The sequence below is a fragment of the Calonectris borealis genome, chromosome 7, assembly GCF_964195595.1.
Source record: "Calonectris borealis chromosome 7, bCalBor7.hap1.2, whole genome shotgun sequence".
NCBI classification, from domain to species: domain Eukaryota; kingdom Metazoa; phylum Chordata; class Aves; order Procellariiformes; family Procellariidae; genus Calonectris; species Calonectris borealis.
In genome coordinates, this window is record NC_134318.1 from 8,724,584 (window position 1) to 8,741,955 (window position 17,372).

A 17,372-nucleotide genomic window follows, 5' to 3' on the forward strand; every position below is an offset into this window, starting at 1 on the left:
AAAAAATTTTTCATGTTCTGAAATTGTACATTTGTGTTTCTTTAAAAAAAAACAAAACAAAACAATTTCAAAAAGGACTAAATAAATAGGTGCTTGCTTTCCCTAATTATTCCATTTGGTTGCTAATGAAAAATGTACCTTGTCTTTTTTCCATACCATTTAAGAAATCTGTTGTTCCCACTGACGTTTTCAGAAGGCAAGGTAATCCAAGTAATAATCTGAAGAGGGAAGAAAGGATTTTAAATATCCCATTTTTCAAATTAAATGGGCATCTACTTGTCGTACCCTTGTGGAGACCTATTTTACAGAAGAAAATGAACCTTCCCACTACCACTGAATTAACTTAAGTTTGTTATTTCTGAGAACTGACACGTGAAGTAACTGTTCTGCACTCTAGAGAGAAACAGCTGAGCTCGAAGACAGTGAAGTTACTGTAATTTAAGAGTGAATTTAAATGTCTCCAAGGGTTATGTATTATTTTTCTGTGTAAAGTTAGGGGTTAAAGCATTATTGTGGCATCTTCCCTAATAATTAAAGTATGTGTTGCCAGGTTTTCTAATTCAGAAGTCCTGTTGACTTCAGCTGAAGCTTTGTCTGCATAAAAATTTATTATATACTTCAAAATTCGCCTGAAGTGATTCACACTTAAAGTATCGGTAGTGTTGCTTTCATGAGGTATGAATTAATGAATTACGCAGTGCGTAATTGTAGAGGAAGGGATGGAACGCATATTATACTTGTATTTGAAACCAACACATTGCCTGAAAATCTTCTGTTCCACAAGGTATATGATTTTCATATTGAATATTACAGAAGTTGAGTTCTATCCCTTTACTTTCCATTTTTTCTGTGTTTTCAGTCTCCAAGTGATAGGAAATGAGTTGTTGCAAATGAGTGTCATCTGTACTTGTTTGAGGTCTCCTTCTGTGCATGATGGATTTTCTGGCTGCATTCTCTCTTCACTCTTATGTTCTGTGTGTTGGGTTTCCTTTGCTTTGAATTGATGAGAAGGATCAAGGGAGATACAGTGTTACCAGGTCTCTATGCAAAATAAGGCCATGGAGCACCAGAAGAAAATTCCCAGGACATTCTGGGTAAAGCACAGGTTAATATCAAACTGACTCAAAATTTACAATTTGTTTGATTCAATCAAACAAGGTAAACTACCTTGATAAGTCCAGGTTACAACTGTAGTACTTTTTAATTTGGAGAATAAGCGTCAATCTTTTGATAGTTTTGTCTCCATTCAGACTGAAAGCAGATTCTGAAATACTAGGAGTCTGTTGAACAGTAGTTCCAGCTTTGAGCCAGGTTATTCATCCTGATTCTTTGGATAAAATTACTATTGAAATCACTGGCAAGTTTTTACAAATGCTTCCCCAACTCCCCTTTTAAAACTTTCTTCTTCTTTGTTGTTCTGTATAACCATCCACAGCTTACGTGCCCACCAAGTGCATTTTTATCACTGTGATAAAAATTACAAATGTGTTCTCACTTAAAACTAATCATGTTATTACTATAATGCTTTTTTAAAATAAAGTTTTGATCAATGTGAGGCAATTTGCCAGAAAGAAAAATCACATTTTATCCTTTTTATGCTAACTGAATTTTTTTTGTGTTTTCTTTTTTAAATAGTGATTCCAGAGTTTATTAGTCAAGTAAATATTGCATTGGAGAGCTTAAGCAAGAAGACGGTGCATCCGTTTGATGATAACCAGTTTGTGGACATTTCTAAGAAGGTGTATGACACAATTCATAACATCAGATGCTCAGTCATGATGATACGGGTAAGTTTGTTATTTGTTCATTTAATACTCGTTTCTAAGATAGTTCAGGACATCAGGGCATTTTCAGGAGAATTTAGAACTGTGTACGTAAACAGTGCCCCTAAGCTCATATCCAGATTGAACTGATCTAGGAAATTTGGATTACAGTGAAACACACATGATTATAAGGCTAGAATTGTGTTGAGTACCAGATCAGAATGTTGCATAAAAATTTGTTTTGTTTTTTAAAAATATTTATTTATGGTTGGTTGATAAAGATCTTAATTCACTTCATTAATTATCAGCTTGTGGCTGCAAACCCAAATCTGCTTGTAGCTTTTCAACCTTAACCTTATTTAGTGCAATGTAGGAACAGAGAGTATATTTGGGTGATCCTGATAGTCTCTTGTTGAAGTTTTGTCAGCTTCCCACCAGAAGACTTAACAGCCTGATTTCTGTCAATCTTGCACAATCACAATCAATGTACTTATCATAGTGTTTTTCTTTTAAAATTTGAAACAGAATTTTGTCAGATGCAGAATTTCCTGCAAATAACTTCAGTCCACAAATCTCATTTCAAATGATAAAACAACTGAGCTGCAATATCTGTATGTTCAGCAAATTTGTTTTTAAATAAAATTAAACATTAATAAAAATGTAGGTACATTTTTCAGAGGAAGTTTGTCTTCTGCATTATCTTTTCAGTCAAGAAGAAAGTAAGAACAGATTCCTCTTTTCTTTTCAATACAAAAACATACTACAGGCTAGCATGGCCAGCAGGTCGAGGGAGGTGATTCTGCCCCTCTGCTCTGCTCTGGTGAGACCCCACCTGCAGTACTGCGTCCAGCTCTGGAGCCCTCAGCACAAGAAAGACATGGACCTGTTGGAGCAGGTCCAGAGGAGGGCCACAAAAGTGGTCAGGGGGATGGAACACCTCTCCTCTGAAGAAAGGCTGAGGGAATTGGGGTTATTCAGCCTGGAGAAGAGAAGGCTCCGGGGAGACCTTACTGGGGCCCTTCGATACTTGAAGGGGGCTTATAAGAAAGATGAGGACAGACTTTTTAGCAGGGCCTGTTGTGACAGGACAAGGGGGAATGGTTTTAAACTAAAAGAGGGTAGATTCAGACTAGATATAAGCAAGAAATTTTTTACAATGAGGGTGGTGAAACACTGGCACAGGTTGCCCAGAGAGGTGGTCGATGCCCCATCCCTGGGAACATTCAAGGTCAGGCTGGACGGGGCTCAGTTGAAGATGTCCCTGCTCATTGCAGGGGAGTTGGACTAGATGACCTTTAAAGGTCCCTTCCAACCGAAACCATTCTATGATTCTAATATCGAAAATATTAGTGCGTCTTAACATATTGCAGTATATAAGTTAAGCAGTTTCAGTAGGAATTCAGATGTACAAAATCTTTAAAATGTCTCATCCTTATTGCAGTTGTCAATTATGAAATTGTTTATATCCTGAAACATACAACATCTTGCCTGTAACAGGAGGAATTAGTGTGAGTTGGATTTATCTGGCAAAACAAACCAGATTGAAGCAGATCCTCTGTTACGTCTTCTGATCAGTGCCTGTTCCAGTGAACACAGGCTAAGAGTTTTGGTTAGGGCATCTAATTTTTTTTCTAGATCAGTTAAGCTTCATTTAATGCCTGCATTACTCATCCCTCCTTCCCTTAGTGACTCGGGGACTCTTGGTTTTTTAAAGATTACAAAGTTTTTTCTCTCTGTTCCTCAGTGAGATCTGAGTCTTCTGTATGTCCACTGTTCTTGGGCTTGAACCCCAGATGATCATGACTGACTATTCTTTATGGAGTTTTTCATTTTTGGGAAATGCACTGAGGAGTGTAATAAAGCTTCAGTCAGTTCCTATGAAGACGCAGACGCTGCTCTGCAGGAAATTCTGCGTGTATATTCATACAGTTTCTCTGTGATGTGTGTATGTATGTGGACAGTCACTCAAAGAGGAAAAAGGTACTATATCCCCTGTACTTCTTTCTGAAGCATGAAGGGAAAATACTTTCATCTGAAGTGTACATACGCATAACATAGTAAGTGCACAGTGTACCTGTACTATGTAAGTGGATAGTGCATCTGTAAAATTGTGAGTCATTGCACAACAGCTAAATGGACAGTATTAATATGAAGATTTCTGTCAGTGCCATCTTCCACTTCTGCTTTGCAAGTGAATTTGACAAGGCAAGGAAAAACAAAGTATCAGAAATTACCTTGTTGGCTGTACCTGAAGCTGTGGGTAGCAAAGAGCAGATACTCCTCCTCCTCCTTCTCTTCCTCTGAGTTGAAGACATTATGACCAACGGGATAAGAGCCTGTCTCTACCTGTACTGAACCTCCCATTATCCTAAACAATGTATGTGTTTGCCTTAGAAATCAGCGTGGCTTGAAGTGTATTCAAGTGCATTTAAATGTATTCAACAGCCCAGCAATTGCAGAGTCCTGACGAAAGCTCAGGAGATAAAAAAAAAAACAAAAAAATTAATTCATTAAAAAGGACATGTGCAGCTTTCTACTTAATGAATACCATTATTCAGACACTGTCATGAGAGGGGTTTTTTGAGGTTTGGTGAAATGATAGTCAGCAACTCCACCATCCCGTAGAGAGACTGACTGCCAGCACAGAGAGAGTGCTGAGGAAACCCTGGCATTCATTTTTTGAGTAAGGATGTATTTGCATTCCTAATCAGATACATTCCAGACAATGCCAGTTTCATTTCAGTCTGCCTGCAAGAAGCTTTAGTAAATCTGGTTATTCAGACATATGCTGTTACCACAGTAATTAAGGTGAGGAAATAAAAGTGTTCTGTGGCCAGCTTACAGGGGCTTACTGATACAGTGCCAAAGAACAATGTGTTGCTGATTGCAGGGGATTGCAAGACTGAATCAGGGAAAGAAATTGTTGATCAAAATATAATTGAGAAGTGTAAATGAACAAGGACACTGATTCACAGGGGGCAATTTTTCAACATCAAAGTAAAAGCAGAAACTCTCCAGATCAGTTCCTCAGGAAGCATTTCAGGCATGTAATTACACAGAGAGAATGTTTTCAAAAAGAGAGTTCCTAACTGTAAAATGCTGCCAAATACTATTGTTAATGCAAATTATCAGATATGCTTTTCAACATCCAAGCTTAACCATAGATACATAAAACATTCATTCCAGTCCTGCAGGTATAATGTGAATAACACTTGAGAGCAACTAGTGGAAGGTGTGCTGCACTGATGAGCTGTAATAAAAATGCCTCTGTAACTGCAGGGTGCTTCCCTTAAGATGCTTTTCGTTGTTTCACTCGCAAGGATTAATTCATCCAGTGGTAGCTGTTGATTTAGAATCATCAGATATTTGATCCAGGGAGTATAGCTGCATGTGCTTATTAGTGTCCACATTCCTCAGTCGTTTTTTGACTCTTGAAGCATTTGTTAAATTGTAGAGGCTTTGGGAGCTTGATTTTGCACAGGAACATTTGGACATTATCTGGATAGTGTTTTAGTCACAATATTGTTGTTATAGAAATAGATTAGGGTGGATAGTAGAATTAAAGATAAGAATTCTGCCATGTGAAATACATGGAAAAGTCAAAGGAAACAGGTTGACAGTTTTTGAGACAATAGGTATTAAATGTTGCATAATGTTAAGACTGATGCTAGAACTTCTTTAAAAAAAGAAAGGAGCTTCTATATGAAAGTGTAGTTTGTTGAAGAATATGAGACAGCTGGATGGAAGTAACAGCTAATAATATCCCATTAGGATATTAAACATGGTGGAAAGTGGTAATGACTTCAAATGAACAATAACTACTGATAGCTGAAGCAATAATAAAGTCATCCTAACAGAAATACACCAAGAACAGTGGAAAACAATTCACAAAGTCAAAGTTTCATGGAATTCTTTGTTTTTATTGGAGGGTAAACAAGTGAACTGCTGTGAGTTTTTCGGAGAGCAAGAAGAGGGCAAAATGTTCATATACTCTTATTTAAAATGCTTTTACTACTCTCATGTTCATGGAAGCAGTGAATGAGGAACCTGTGTTCCCTAATCTTATGAGTGGTGGAAAATGTACGTTGAGATTGTGGTTCTTAACCTGATACAATGCATCATTTTGATGCATTTCTTAAAAATCCTTTCTGCTGGATGTGTATTCCATGTGCTGTTTCTTTCAGAATTCTGGCATGGAGACTATAGGTTCCCTCAGAGTTTACAGTGTTAGGCTTTTTGAGTCTTTCTTTTGCAGATTGTGCCTTTATTACCGTTGAGCAGCCATTCTCTGCACCCTGTTGTGATCTCCACCCCCAGTTCCCGCCAAAAACTGAGGCAAAGCATTCATTTTGGTTTTCTGTCGTACCTAGATACTTCTGTTTCAGCTAGATCCTCACTACATCCCCATTCCATTCCTTATCTTCCTATTTCTTTAGCTAATCATCTTTTACTGTGGGTTTTAATTTCCTTTGTAAAAGCAAACTCAGTTTAGCTACATGTTCAGGTGTCTACAGCATGACCCTTTTTAAAATGTTTTGGCTACCTCAGAATACCCTTGGGATGGGTTCCCTTTTTCTCCTTTTGTTGGTTGCAAATTCTGGGTAGTTTTTAATTCTGTTTTAAAGAAATACAAAAGTTCATCCATAACAGAGCTTGTGAGCTTTTCAATACACTTGATTTCTCTCAATAAGAAACATCACAACAGACTTCAATCTCTTGTATCCAGCAGAGTTACAGGAATTTTTAGAACACGGACTTCTCGGAAAGGAAGATAGCAAGTGGTGAAAACCTTCCTATCATCCTGTTTCTCTTTCAGCCAGTTAATAAGTGTCTAGTTTAAATTCTGCCTTTGCTTTTATTGATGACAGAATTATCCTACATATGCAGGGTTTTCTACCTGTTTTTACTTCTGTAGTAGGAATGAGTTAGATCCTGTCAGGTGCAGGCAATAACACACAGGAATTGAGTCGCTATTTAAAAGCTAGAGAAAACAAAGCAAAGCAGGGAAGTGTTTGAGAAAAAAGGCATTTACTGCAGTCTTATAATTGTTTGTTTTTCCAAGAGAGCTCATGACCTCATGGGGAGGAAAGACAAAGAACAATTCAGAGTCTTGGTAAACTTCTTTGTTGTTGGTCTGAAATTTATGAGTGATGCTAACTCATTACAAATATATATTGGGAAGTTTGTTGAATACCACCTTCTTCATTTTTGTATCCGACACCAATTGCACAAGAGGAAGAACTTCTGCAGCAGTAGTTAGCAAGCCAGTTGGACCTGCATCTCTCATTGCTTTCTTGCCATTTCTGACCTAAGTAGGTCAGAGCTGCTTGTGAACTTCCCTGGCAGAAAGCAGGAACTTTCTTGTGTATTTTCACTTGTGCTCCCTTACGCACTAGGCTTCTGGTAATAAACATGGTTAGTACTTGTTATGTTGTCATCTTTTTTTAACCAGGAGAGGATTTTCTTTCCTTGTTATTTAGGAAAAAATATGCTCTATACTGGTTGTTACCAAGCAGATGTTTCTATGCCCTGCCTTCTTCAAATGGTGCTTTCATTGCTTATTCTATCAGTGCTGTCATCCAAAGATTGATCTATCTAGATGCAGTGTGACTGAAAAAGGATATAATATCTGATGTCCTTTAAAAGAGAGCCTAGAAGAAGTGCCTGTCATCTGTTAAGCATAGTTGGACACCTGTTCGTTTTTCAGGTTTTTATCCCAAGTCACATAAAAGGTGTTACTGGGGAATGTTACGTTTGTGCTGCAGAAACCAAATAAGAGGTGAATTAAAATTGTTTAGTGCCATGATCAAATATGCATACTTGCAAGTAAAAGCTTCTGGCAGCTATTTGTCCCTGCCATTTTACTTGGCTTTTTAACATCTTGAGTCAGGATCACTAACCTTGAGGTACCATTATGGGGAAGACTTCACTCAAAGCACTATCCCACATAGGTTACATTTCATATCTTAATTCATCTACATACATATTTTCCAAAAATGTCTATGTTCTTTACCCCACAGTATACCTGGGAAGTCATCTCATACTGTAGAAATACTTGTTTATATTTACATCTGTATTAGCATCATAAACTGTCGTTATTATTATGACTCTACCTTGCAGATGTCTTATCCAAATGCTCTGTACTGCAACAGTTTTGGGACACAGTCTGCATACATTTCAATTTAAATGTGGTGACATTTTTTTAAATGCTAATCTCCATTTAGTACCAGGTCAGTTTGTGTTCCCAAATAAATAAAGCCAATTTCTGTTTTCTGGCAAACAACTACCCATATCATTTTGCTTTTATTTCATGTTTATATACCATATAACAAACTCTCAAAAGTCTGATTTTCTGCCAATTTCATTAGTTTAAGGCCTTTAATGTCTTCAACAAATCAGATGACCGTTCTGGTTGTCTGTGTAATAGTGTTGCTGGTTTTGTTGCTTTATAGAGCACAAAGCTGCTCAGCAGTGTATCTGTAAGTAAAACCCACCCTCATTTTTCCTGGAAAGTTGCATCCTATTTTCTTGAACCTGTGGGCAGGTTGTTAGCCTAAGAAATATCTGTAGAATTTGGAGTTGCCACAATTGCCATAACTAGTATCTGTTCTTAAGAGTTGAGGTGTTTCCACAAAAAAATTTAAAACTTTGTAGTAGAAACAGATGGTCTGTTCACATCTCGGGTAGAGGGAGGGAGACGGAAAAGGCGGATGCTCACCCTTTTAATCTCAGACATGGGAGTGGAAGCCAAAGCATAGATACATTGTTATTTCAACCAAGGAGGGATGGCCCTTCTCCTCCCACATCTTCAGGTCCCCTTTGCTTAAACCATTGAATTGGAGTCAGCAGGGTAGTTGGGGAATGATAGATTTCTTTTTTTCCTTTTTTTTTTTTTTGAACAAAAGATAAGAGAAACTATCTGGCTTTTGTGCTTCTACATTCCTGCACTTTCAAATGAACAAGTTTTAACTTTTTGCTTCATTGTACATCCCTCTGACTGCTGCCCCTGCTCCCATGCTCCAACCATTCACTCAGTTTTTACGGGGAGATTTCTGATTTTAGATTCTGGATTCTTTTTACATATAAAATGAATAGCGGGTAGAAAAATAAGTGCCCCCTTCATCCCCGTATGTGCAATTCCAAAATTGTCCTTTTACATCCATGTACTATATTGTTTCTGTACAGAGAAATCATCCCGTAGTATAGGAGTGTCACAAGCAAATGCCCCCTTCTGAGCAAGAATATGTAGAATTATCATACTGTTTTATGTATATGTTGGAGGAGTAGACTTTTTCTCTAATTGCATGTGTAAGCATATGAGAAAGCACTTGATGTTGTCAGGCTACATCTTGTGTACAGCTCTGACGGTGAAGATTTTCTTTCTCCTCCAAAGCAGCAGCTCACATATGCCATCCAGGTGACCTTAGATGTGGCTAAATGAAAGTAAGTACTTAAAAGGAGTGCCAGGAACTCACCACTTGGATAGAACCTCGTTCAAGCCTGTACTTACTGTATGTTAACATTTATTACTTCTTTTCGTTATTTGAAATTCTTTTAATACTATTCGGTATTACTTTTTTGTCCAAAATATTATGGTTAATGAGCCTTCTTTCTAAACCAAAAATACTGCAGTATCTTTTGAAGCAAACCTTACTTTTCACTGTCACACATTTTACTTGTCTCACACTCTTGTCAGTGAGGGGAAAGAAAGAAGAGAGATACAGAAGGAAGGGACTTCAGGAGATCATCTGGTCCAACCTCCTGTTGAAAGCAGTGTGTTATCCAGGGCCCTGTCAAGCCAAATCTGACTTTACTATCTGTTTTTTTCTTTTATATATTAGTGTTAAGACGGTAATGGAGAATTGATGGGGCAAACAAAGCAATAGTGTGTGCTAAATCTTATTTATAAAAGCAAGCTGCTTGCTACATTGCATGCAACTACCAGACTATAATACTTTTACCATTGTTTGCTGTGTTTATGCCTGCTTCTTTACATTCAGCACATGACTGTATGACCCATCTTCTCTTTTTTGATTCTTTTTCCAGTTAAAAATGTAATTTTCTTCAATCTGCCTTAGGTTTCCAATTTGTAAAGTGTCAGCTAATGGGAAAGATGTTGTGTTGTGTTGTTTTTTAGAAAAGAAAGGGGAAAAAAAAAAGGCTTTATGGGTATATATAGCTAAAAATAGTGAATGATTTCAGAAACGCTGATAACAGGGACCAGTGGTGAAAGTGTCAGCTGCATACTGTATCCATTGCAATAGAAATGTGCAATTATCCGTCCTGGCAAATCTGCATTGTCTTCTGTCCAAGCTGTACAGCCTTAGGCATCATGCAAGGCTGTGAATTAAGAACTCAGCATCAAATTGCTACATGGCTTACCATCAAAGTCTCTTAGTGCTGGGGTTACTGGTTCAGACAGAGAAGTCAATATGCTTTGTACACAAATGGATGGCATAAACAGTTTTGACTTGCATACTACTTTAAATTTCAGTTCTTCCCAGTTTAGGGATTAAATTATATTGCAACTATGTCACATATGTTTATGTTTTTAATTGTTCACAAAATTATCCCTCTCTTTTAGGAAAATAGAACTTTCCAGAATGATTTGGTAGCTCTACTTTAGTGGCTCATTGGAAACTTAAGCACAAAGCAGTATTTTTTCTGGAACATTAAAATCTTTGCTGAGGGCTTTTTTCTTATAGCAAGGAAAAGTGATGTGTATTCTTTCCTTGCCATTTGGTGCTTACTGTCTAATATAAATTATATTCCCAGAGAAATGGAATGAATATTATCCTGTTAAAAGGGAAGGACTGAATTTCTGGAACTAAAACTGGGAGGCACAGCAAAAGTGTTACAAATCACAGATACTCTATTAAAATACGCATCCTGTCACATGGTTCACTGGAAATGGAGACTGCAGTCTCTCAATAGTGTTAATAGCTCAGGCTATGGTTCTGATTCTGAAATCAGCCCTGTCAATGCTAGTGCCAGTTCTGGCTCAGAGATCTTCATTGCTCAGTGTAAATCCGGCCATAGATCCCTTTTACTGACCATAATCATCAGTACAGACCATGGCCTAGTTGAAATTTCTCAATTGCCATTATTTTCACTGTGGAATCATTTAACTGGTAGGATGGACTCTTTTTAGCATGATGCAGAAAAGCAATGAGATACATTACAAATATATTCAATATGTAGTCAGACTTAAAAAATAATAATAATAATCTGTGTGCTAGATTGTGATCTGAGATTTGCTGGCACAAGAATGGAGTAGCAGTGCTGTGGTCTGTGTCATTCTGTGCTTTGAGATTAGTGTAACAGTGTAAGATCTGGTCCTGTTGTCATGCATGTCCTTGTTGATGCAGCAGTGTGACAGTGAAAAAGGTTTGGGAGGAGTTTATTTATTTATGTAACATTGAATAGTTCTTTTGGTTTATGTTTTTATAATTCCGTAGTATTCCATAGGTATATTTGAGTTCAGGTTTTAATGATACCTTGCTGCCTTTTTTTTTTTTAAAAAAATGTTGCTTGCAAACTTGAATCGCACCAGGTTATTGTCTTGAGAGTGTGCTCATAGAGTTGGAATGCAGAGTTGATGAAGGCAGGTGGGCATACCAAGTAAGGAGGCATAATAATAACAGGGAAACTGACTCAGAAAAATGAGAAACCTTGAAAGAAAATTCTTTGGAGAATTAAAAAAAATCCTCCACTGAGCTACTGAGCTTGATAAATGGAAGATGGTATTTTTAAGTACTGCTTACCTGAAAAGATTCTGTAAAGGTTGACAAACTAGGTACTACCTGATTACCTGAGAACCTCTGGGACTTACAGCCTGTTCTTAAAAAGAGAGAAAAGAGACCCTTCATTATATTCAGTATCAACAAAGTCAGTGTATATCGATACTGAAGTGAAGTGTGTTGCAGCAAGGGAGTACTGTGCATCATGTAGTGCATGGATTGGGTTGGAATTGCAGTTTTAGAGCGCTATTCCTTCAATGTAACTTAGCTATTAGCTTTTGAAGCCCTCTTGCTGTTCACTATACCAAGTACTTTAGTTATTAGGAAATTAGAGCAGTAACATTAACACAAAATTAATTTGTTACTCCAAGTGCCATGTTATCCTGGTCTCCATGAAGTAGTCTGCATAAAATGATTGTAGAAAACACAAGAAAACCCAGTTATTCAGCAAGTTGGATAGAATTCTTTCTGAAAATAGAACCCTGCCTTTTTCCTAGACATGGTCCAGCATGAAATAATGCATGAGAAATGATCATATGTGCCAATTCGATTAGCCTTTGAAATATCCTGAAATTTGTTACAGTGTTAAATTATGTTATGATACAGCCAAGCATATCCATGTGAAGTACTGAGAATAAAGAGCTGCCAGTAGCTACCTAGAGTGAGGCGGTGGCAGCTTGGGGATGCACACAGGTACAGTTATGTACCTGAGAGAATGGCTTTGTCAACATGTACCTATGAGAATGGCTTTCTCAACAGATGACTGCCTTAGTTAGCCCCCTTGCAGCTGCATGGCCCCCATTCCAGCAATGGCTCATCCCCTTACTACAGTGTAATCAGGTTTCCTCCATTGGGATTGTGGCCAGCATAGGTAGGGGAATATCATCATTCTTTCAGGGGCCCTGAAATCCACTGGCTGGCTGTGTGTAGTCTTGCAGTGAGGGCCACATGCTTGACCTCAGTAATTGGTGTCAGAGCCAGCTGGATAACTGACATCCATTGTTCTTCCACCTGTGTTTATTGTATTAATCATACCACTGCCTGCCTTTTGCTTTCTTCATAATCAGTGTGTAATCTGCTTATTGAGGAAGTTAGATAAGCAGATGTCAGACAACTCTACATTCTTCGTGTTTGTTGCTGATGTGCTATCAGAATGGGAATCGGTCCCTTTTGCCTTAGTGAGAAACCAGTCTGGCATCCCACCTGAACATGGCTTGCCATGCTCTGTCTGTGAGTTTTGCTGACCCTACAGGGCTGTTCTGTCAAATACACTCTGAAAATGTTCGTGGGTTTGTGAAAGATGGATTCCAAATGTGTAAAAAAACAAGTATGAGGTTTAATTAATATTCAGCAAATAAAGAACAGAGCTGACTAATTGTTTGCTGTTTCAGTGAGGAAGAGCTAACCAGAACATGCAAAGGTAAACCCCTTGTAGCACACAGTTACATGCTTGAAGTGATGTGAGATGTGCCTGGACCAGTGTCCTGGACCTGTATAAGTACAAAGCTCAGTCTGACTGGTCAGCGGCCAACAAGTAAAACAAACTTGTCACCTTGGTAAACGAAACCAGAAGTAGAACTTACTCAGATTTTAAGCAGAGCAGCACCAGCGCAAATAGTGGCTTCATTTGCCAATGCTGGGGTTTGCGGACTAATCACTTATGTCTGAAATGGAGCCAGTCCCCAGCAGAGATGAAACCTAAAATTGTGTCTACCTAAACTTAGGCTTCCCTTTCCACTTTGCTGTTTCATTCCATTAATACAGCCTCAAGCCTTCCATCTTACAGCTTCCACCGTCTCAGGCTTGACTGCTTGATTTGCTCTTGCCGTTTATAGGAAACTCACAGATCAGAAAGCAGATGACTCACCCTAGTTGCCTTTTAACTGCAGAAAGGATCTGCATGGAGTTATTTTTTCCTGAACGAAAAGATCACCTGATCTGATAGTGTTGCTGCTGTATTGTTGATATTGTTTGGGTGTTTGGGTTTTTTTGGTATATGAAATTGCACCATGCATTTGTAGAACATACTAGCTTTATAATTCATAGGACTGTTTTCTCTCTAGAAAATTAACACATTTCTCGGCTGGTAGAGTTAAATCCAGATGAAATTTTAGGCGGTGTTTAATTAATCAATAAAAAACTTCATTTTCTCCTGGTATTTTCTATTCCAGAAAACTCAATAGCAAGTATTACCTGCAGCCTGGATATTTAGAGATGGAATGATTCACTCTTACACAGTCTGTAGGATTGCCAGATAGCTCAGAGGTTCAGCAGGCAGCTTTTACGTAGTGTAATTGGGTTTTAGGCTGTGATACTTCTCTGCTCGTTTTTTGTTTATTCTTGGGTATGTTGATGAGCTCAGACATTTATCTACTGCCTAGGCAAAAAAAAAGTTGAGAGCATTATTAATTGCCAAAAAATACCATCCTCCACAAAGAGAAAGTAAAAGAACAATTGAAATTCATGTCAGGGACCATTCAACAAAAGGCATGAATAGCTTACCATGAAGACATAGGATAGTATTCTTTGAAGAATTGTGGTGCTGCATCACAGGCGTAGCTATGCATTGTCCTACCTCATGTAGCATTGTTTGTTTGTATCCTCTGCATTTCTTTTCCTCCCCTCCTTTTTTTCATTCCTTTTCCATTTTCTCTCCTGTTACCTTACAGTTTGTCTCATGTTGTTTATATGCAGATTTACTTCTCATGCCTGATACTAAGGTAGTATAAGAATTGTCTTTTGTAAAGCATGAAAACTGGAATTCCTGCAGGGTGCCAGTCTCTTTGGAAAAGGGTAACTAGTGCATGAATTCTGATTTTTATCTTGGCTAAAATAAATACTGTAATCAAGTATGAAATTTAAAGATACTAAACTATGTGTAGAAATTGTATAATACAGTAATCCGATTCAAAAAGTCTTGTTAGAAGCAGGGACAGACACACCTTGGTGTATGGATGTAGATCAGAAGATGGATGTTTAAATACAGAGTTTAAGGCCCAGAAACCCATGTTCACATGCCCTGCCTCAGTCTACGTACTTAGTAGTTTCTACACACCAGGGAAGTCATTAGAGCTAGACAAAAATAAAACATGATTTTAGTCCACCTCAATCTCACCTCCAGAGGTAAATTCACCACTCTGCCATGCCTTCCCATACATGATAAGGGAAGTGCTGAACAAACCAGGACAGAATCCGCAACAGCCACAGTACTGGCTGGGAATGCGATTTAAAACAGTTGGCATTTTAGTGAAAATACTGTCATCCTCATGATTAGCAGTTTCCATTCTCTCCTGGGCCAGGTAACCTTGCTAAAGGCTTCAAAGATTAAAGGCATGGGACTTTCTTACAAAAAAGGAACGTTTATCCTTGTCTTTCAAAAACTGAACCATGATTGCTTATTCTAGAAACCAACCAACAAAAAACCAACCCCAAAACCACAAACCCAACCATAACCAACAAACCCACTGCAAATAAAATGGTTGATAGAAAAGAAATCACCAATTTGTTGTGATAAGATACCTGGAGCACCCACGGTGGTGTGGGTTTTCTCAATTTATTTCCCTGATTGACAGCGTTGATCATGGGATGGTCTGTGCGACACCAGGCCTGCTGGGATTCACCTTTCTCAGTGGGGGAAAATTGTCTGTGACCTTTTTCTGAGCCTGTACCTGCTGTGCTTATCATGAAGTTATAAAGGATCTAAGCAAACTTACTTTAAAAGCATGTTAAACGTTTAATAATACTGATAGACCTTGGGCTGCCCGGTCCCCTGACTTGGAGAACCATGAGTGTGGAAACAGTGACTTTCCATTTGTGAACACTGAAATTGTAAGGGACCAGCAGTATCAGTTGAATATTCACAAGTCTATGGGGCCTAATGGGCTTCATCCCAGAGTACTGAAGGAGCTAGCAGATATTACAGCAGGACCCCTCTCGATCATCTGCCAAAGGTCTTGGGAGTCTGGGGAGGTCCCTTCTGACTGGAAGCTAGCGAGTGTTATTCCTATCTACAGAAAGGGCATGAGGGAAGACCCAGGGAACTACAGACCTGTTAGTCTAACCTCAGTTCCTGGAAAAATTATGGAGAAGATTATACTGCATACTATTGAAAGGCATTTAAAGAATAATGCAATCATCAGGCACAGTCAGCCTTTGGGTTCACAAAGGGAAAGTCCTGTTCTATGATAAGGTCACCCGCGTAGTGGATGGAGAGGAGGCGGTGGATGTAGTTTTTCTGGATTTTAGTAAGGCTTCTGATACTGTCCCTCACAGCATCCTTCTGGACAAGTTGTCCGACTGTGGGATGAGCGGGTTCACGGTGTGCTGGGTGAAGAACTGGCTGAACAGCAGGGCTCAGAGGGTTGCAGCGAATGGGGCTATATCTGGCTGGCGACTGGTCACCAGCAGTGTTCCTCAGGGCTCAATTTTAGGGCCAGTTCTTTTCAATATATTTATCAACGATCTGGATGCAGGAGTTGAATGCACCGTTAGCAAGTTTGATGATGCTACCAGACTGGGAGGTGCTGTTGACTCTCTTGAGGGACAAGAGGCCTTGCAGGGGGATCTAGATAGATTGGAGCATTGGGCTATGATTAATGGGATGAAATTTAACAAGTCGAAATGCTGGATTGTGCACCTAGGATGGAGTAACGCGGGGCGCAAGTCTGAACTGGGAGAGGAGTGACTGGAGAGCAGCACTGTAGAACGGGATCTGGGGGTGCTGGTCGACAGCAGACTCAATAGGAGTCAGCAGTGTGCCCTGGCAGCCACATCCCTGGGGTGCATCAAACACAGCATAACCAGCCAGTCAAGAGAGGTGATTATCCTGGTGTATTCAGTGTTGGTGCAGCCTCACCTGGAGTACTGTGTGCGGTTCTGGGCCCCACCTTTTAAGAAGGATGTGAAGGTCTTTGAATGCGTCCAGAGGAGGGCAGCAAAGCTGGTGAAAGGGCTGGAAGGAACATCCTATGAAGAGCAGCTAAGGACTCTGGCCTTGTGTACTTTGGAGAAGAGGAGGCTGAGGGGCGACCTCATTGCTCTCTGCAGCTTCCTGACGAGGGGAAGTGGAGAGGGAGGTGCTGGTCTCTTCTCCCTGGGGTCCAGTGACAGGACATGTGGGAATGGTTCAGAGCTGCACCAGGGGAGGTTTAGACTGGACCTTAGGAAGCATTTCTTTACCAGTGGTGGATAAAGGTGGAGAGTGGTTAAACACTGGAACAGGCTTCCTAGAGAGGTGGTCGATGCCCCAAGCCTGTCAGGGTTTAAGAGGCACTTGGATAATGCCCTAAATAACATACTTTAACTTTTGGTCAGCCCTGAGGTGGTCAGGCAGTTGGACTAGATGATTGTTTAGGTCCCTTCCAACTGAAATAGTCTATTCTATTCTGTTACATATGCTCCAAAAAATCTGAGCAAAATATATACCAAGGAAGCCATTAGGTGGTATTTTTTTACATAGAATAATTACCAACTAATTATTTGGAAAAAAAATGTATTTTACTGAAAATACTGTGAAAGCAAATTGAAATCTCAAGGGAATTTAATGTATTTTTAACCTCTGGCAGAGCACACCACTGAACAGTGGGCCGTTGTGAACTGATCTATGTAGATGTTATGGGCCACATCTACTGCTTATAGAAATTTAGCAGCTATGTGAAAATTAGGAAACTGTGGCAAGTACTCTGCTTGAAGGTCTGACTCTTACTACTTTGTATGACAGAGAAATAGGAGTTTGTCGCTAAAATATTAGAAAGGGGAAATAGATAAGGCCATTCCACCATTGTGAGCAACAGACGTCGTTTACCCATCTCACTCAGCCTATATCCAGTCTTCATGTGGTCCCGAGTTATGGCACAGTTTATTGAGCATT

The 17,372-nt window shown here is 39.2% G+C and overlaps 1 protein-coding gene across 1 annotated transcript in view; it reads left to right on the forward strand.

Moving 5' to 3' along the window:
- Positions 1-17,372, forward strand: part of CTNNA3 (catenin alpha 3) — a 524,245-nt gene that overhangs the window by 413,190 nt on the left and 93,683 nt on the right. The window contains exon 13 of the mRNA XM_075154246.1: positions 1,636-1,787. Within this exon, the coding sequence (XP_075010347.1) occupies positions 1,636-1,787 (152 nt within the window). The remainder of the gene's footprint in view (positions 1-1,635; positions 1,788-17,372) is intronic.